The sequence below is a fragment of the Rhagoletis pomonella genome, unplaced genomic scaffold (genome assembly GCF_013731165.1).
Source record: "Rhagoletis pomonella isolate Grant_MI unplaced genomic scaffold, Rhpom_1.0 Rhpom_scaffold_00001, whole genome shotgun sequence".
Classification (NCBI taxonomy): domain Eukaryota; kingdom Metazoa; phylum Arthropoda; class Insecta; order Diptera; family Tephritidae; genus Rhagoletis; species Rhagoletis pomonella.
Window position 1 is genome coordinate 43,771,089 of NW_023458555.1, and position 4,416 is coordinate 43,775,504.

The 4,416-nt window shown below is 37.4% G+C and overlaps 1 protein-coding gene across 1 annotated transcript; it reads left to right on the forward strand.

The window, feature by feature from the left end:
* Window positions 1-151: 151 nt before the first annotated feature.
* On the forward strand, window positions 152-2,843 carry LOC118744523 (programmed cell death protein 10). Its single transcript, XM_036477583.1, has 5 exons — window positions 152-379; window positions 526-703; window positions 764-896; window positions 962-1,126; window positions 2,070-2,843. The coding sequence occupies exons 1-5, from the start codon at window positions 308-310 to the stop codon at window positions 2,152-2,154; spliced, it is 633 nt and encodes a 210-aa protein (XP_036333476.1). The 5' UTR covers window positions 152-307; the 3' UTR covers window positions 2,155-2,843.
* Window positions 2,844-4,416: the final 1,573 nt, after the last annotated feature.

Genomic DNA, 4,416 nt, shown 5'->3' on the forward strand with positions numbered 1-4,416 from the left:
AACAGACTACACGAAATTTCAGTTTATTTTATGTGATGGACAAAATTAAATGATAGTAATCTAAAGTAAAATCACCAATTAAGGTATCGAGTATTAAAGTACTCATTTTTATACCCTCAGTATCGATACTTACTCAATGTCGATAGTATCGTTCGAACCCTATCTATACTGTGCTGCTATCTTTATTGGAATTCGTTTTCGCTATTTTATTTTTCTGTGGATTTTTGTTCTTCCGTGTTAAATATTAAATTATTGGAATATTATAAAAAGTCTCACAAAGAAAAAACAGCGTAGGAATTCTTTGAAAATGACAATGGGTGGAGATACACCAACGTCTTCACTGATTTTTCCAGTATTGCTGAGGCCAATATTCGCCAAGGTTTGTGAGTTTGATGGAGTGGAAATGCAAGTGGAATGTCTCATGCTGCAATTAGATCTGCAGCCAATTTGTATTTCACAGCTAATTCTATCTAATAAATATAAGTTAATTTGTATAATATAATTTTTGCCCTGTCTTGCTTGCAGTTGGAACGCCGAGATGTGGGCGCAGCACAGTCGCTGCGTTCAGCCATAATGAAATGTGAACAAAATAATCCAGGTTTGTGTTATGACCTCGTGGCGGCCATTATACGTCGCGCAGAACTGAATGTTAATCTCAATGAGGCAGTGCTGCGTTTACAAGGCAACATAGCGGATGCGGATCGTAAGTTAAAATAACATTTGAATTGATTCGATTGTTTACTAATTGATTACGTTTTTGCAGTAAATGAATATCGTCTTACAAGAACTGAAGAACCATTCCAAGAATTGAATCGCAAATCGGTTGCGCTCAAAGTTATACTCAGTCGAATTCCAGATGAGATTACCGATCGCAAAGCCTTTTTGGAGACCATTAAGTGCGCATAAGTTAAAATAAGTATATTCTCAAAACACTAATTTGTTTATTTTACTGATATTTTAGAGAAATCGCCAGCGCAATAAAAAAGCTACTAGATGTCGTTAATGAAATTGGCTCGTTTATACCCGGTGTCACAGGCAAACAAGCTGTCGAGCAGCGCAAAAAGGAATTTGTAAAATACTCCAAAAAGTTCAGCACAACGTTAAAAGAGTATTTTAAAGAAGGACAGTAAGTATTATTGTACAAGTTGATTGACGGTAAAATAGAAACACATCAGGAATGTTTATTGTATAAAACGTTATTAGCTATTATTATTTAAATACTTACTTCTTATCAAATTTTATGAGTGCATGTAGGAGCGCTTATCGAGCAAATTATGATGTCATCACAAGGCACATTGACTGCCCTTATTAGATATGTACATACACTGGCGACCAAAACCGAGTGCATGCAAGTAATAAAATTTTGTTGTTGTTGTAGTAGCTGCTACAACAACAAAACCAAAAACAACATTTTATTATAGTATAATTTTTTTAATAATAAGCGGATTGCTTTGCAATTTTCAGAAATTGGTCTTCACTATCCAATAAATAAAACCTAGTATACAGAAAAGCTATTCTTTAACAAGAAACAAGCGATTTACAGCAAAAACGTGAGGCAACTGTATTCACTAAGTTTTGAAATTTCCTGTTTTGAGATTTTTGAAGGTTGATACCAACAGGATTGTGGAGACTTCATTGCTTTTAATTGCGATACGTCCGAGGATGCTCTCTACTGAGTTTTCTATAATTTCGCTTGGAATATTAACCCATTCTAATTTTACTCGCATCCAAAGCTCTTCCGATTTACGCGGAGCTTACCCGTGCTATGACAATCCTCTCTTGACCACAGTGCAAAATTTTTCGATGGCGTTGGCCACGGCATTACGTGAAAATTTTACTGAAACAGCCAGTGGTGTCGAATGTTTTCTAAATTCTTTGGATCTCGGTCCTATTGGCAAACAACTTCTTCCTCAGGGTATGCGCTTTTGTCTCCAAAGATCAGAAAATTTGTTTGGAGAATATTGAGATAGACTTGTTCCTTCATTGTTCCTTTAATTTTAACTAACGGCACCAAGTAAAACATTATTTATTACAAAAACCTCTAACTTGTTTCGTTTTCTTTATTTCAGATCGAATGCAGTATTTATAAGTGCTCTTTATCTGATACGACAAACGAATCAAATAATGCTGACAGTGAAAAGCAAATGCGAGTAGAGAATTAAAAAAAAATAAATAAAATTTAGTGGCATTTGCTAAATGAAAAAAATCAAAAATATGGAAAAACAATCATGTTTAAAGTAATTCATTTAACTAATTGCAAAACATACTCCATAAATTAAATCTTGAGCCTAAATAACTAGTAACTCAACTAACGAAAATAATACCAAGCTGCATCATTTTAAACAAGTGAGCAGTTGGCAACGGAAGAAAAATTGGGAATAACGCAATGTCTGCGCTACATTTTTATCCTGTAGTAGTTAAAATCGGTTTTAGTTAAATTCAACATGAAAGTATATAATAAAATGAAGATATCGCTGATTTTGAGTAAACATATTAAAACTTCTTATTACACTAATACCCTACTCATGCTAGAAAAAAATTCGCTTGTGGTTTATGAAAGAACAAAAACAAAGAGAATTTGTTTAATGTTTAATTAAATTTCTTTTCTTATACATATATTGTATTATGGTTTATAGGGATTTCAGCTATGTGGAGTGTTGCGGGAGTGCACGCTTTTATTCGATGGGTTTATATACAAATCATGTAGCAAAGCCTCAGTTACTGTATGTAAATATTAAAATGTAATAATTGTATTATTTTTAACACTAACACTTTGCATTTTCAATTCTAAAACTCATGAAACACCAAAGTATTCTAAAATAAAAGGCGGGGAATTAAATTGACATTTCAGCTGTTGTTATAATTAAACATAATTGTCCTTGTTTGTTTAGGTAAAATATTTTTGCGTGCAAATACAAGAACTAAGTTTCGAAATAAAATAATTGTTCTCCTGTTGAAAACTTTTTAAAGGGTATGTTTAATCAACTGATAATAGTTCTGTTCGTCGAAAAGTCCAGCAAGAATCAGTCGACCATCAGGGAGAAAAAAATTATCTCGCTTAAATTGAGAAACATTAAAATTTCTGCACAAATCAGGGCCGTAGAGAGAAAATTCGGACCCGCGGATAAATATGTGAGAGATAGATAGGCTTATCATAAATATTCGGCGAAAATTGTCATCGGCGAAAAATTTTGACCACCCGAAATGGTTCACTTTAATTTCGAAGTTGAGATAACAGCTGGGAGGATGGTTGCGTAGGAAGGAGGCCACGTAAGAGGAAAAGCCATTCACTTGGGAGTGGCCGGAAATGGTTATTTAGCGTACGGCTAAATCGCATCTCACGACGATCTACATATCCTTTGGGCAGCGACCACACCACCGTTTGGGAGCGAGCTAAATTGAGAAGCCGTAAAACCGCGCTGGGTCCCGCCACTAAATAAACCCCCTTTTGATGACGACCACTGCAAACGTATAAAGGACTATGATTTGAGGGTATGCACCTGGAATACCCGGACCCTTAGTGAGGAAGGTGCCTCGGCCCGGCTGGTTGATGTCCTCGGGACGACAAAGGCTGGCATCGCCTTTCAAGACATACGATGGACGGGGCAAGGCAAGATAAGCGTGGAGCCTTGCGACGTCTACTACAGTTGCCACGTAAATTAGCGCAAAATCGGTGTTGGGTTTGTGGTGGGAGAGAGACTCCGTCGACGAGTACTGGCATTCACCCTGGCGGAAGAAGGTCTAGCAATAATCCTCATCAAAGCGAGATTCTTAAACATCTCGCTCATCTGGCCCCATACTCCGACGGAAGAGAAGGAGGAGGCATCCAAAGATCTCTATGAGCGCTACGAGCGTACATACGAGCGCTGCGCCCGTCACAATAGCAAAATCGTACTTGGCAATTCCAATGCCAAGGTGAACACGGAAGGGGTATTTGGGATGTCACAGAAGGACAGGAGAACTCGCTATTCCTTAGACGTTTGAAATTTGTACACAATAAACTAGATATTAGAATGCCACTCTCGAACAGACAAACTACATTCATAGGCCACCTCAACACTTGTACACGATAATATGATTAGGCAGTTCAGGGCTAGATGGAATGAGTTAACCGCTTGCAAAACGGCGAAAATGGTGGAAGCAACTATACTCGCTTCTTGTTATGGCTACCAAAAAACATTGCAGAGTTATTACCGGATTGCTTACGGGGCATATCCTTGGCTCATGCACAAAAAATGTCGTGAACGGGAGACTAGGGAAACCTTGGAGCATCTTCTCTGCGGATGTAGTGCACTGTTAAATACACGGCTAAAATGCTTGGGAGCCTACCAATTCAAGAAGTTGGAATTTTAAATTAACGCATAAAAAAGAGCAACTGGCAACGCTAAGGGCCTTCCGGTCTTTGTGCGGCTCAAC

Coding starts and splice junctions, on each gene's coding strand:
- LOC118744523 (XM_036477583.1), top strand. CDS start 308: ATGACAATGGGTGGAGATACACCAACGTCTTCACTGATTTTTCCAGTA. Junction 704..763: donor CAACATAGCGGATGCGGATC/GTAAGTTAAAAT, acceptor ACGTTTTTGCAG/TAAATGAATATCGTCTTACA. Junction 1,127..2,069: donor GAGTATTTTAAAGAAGGACA/GTAAGTATTATT, acceptor TCTTTATTTCAG/ATCGAATGCAGTATTTATAA.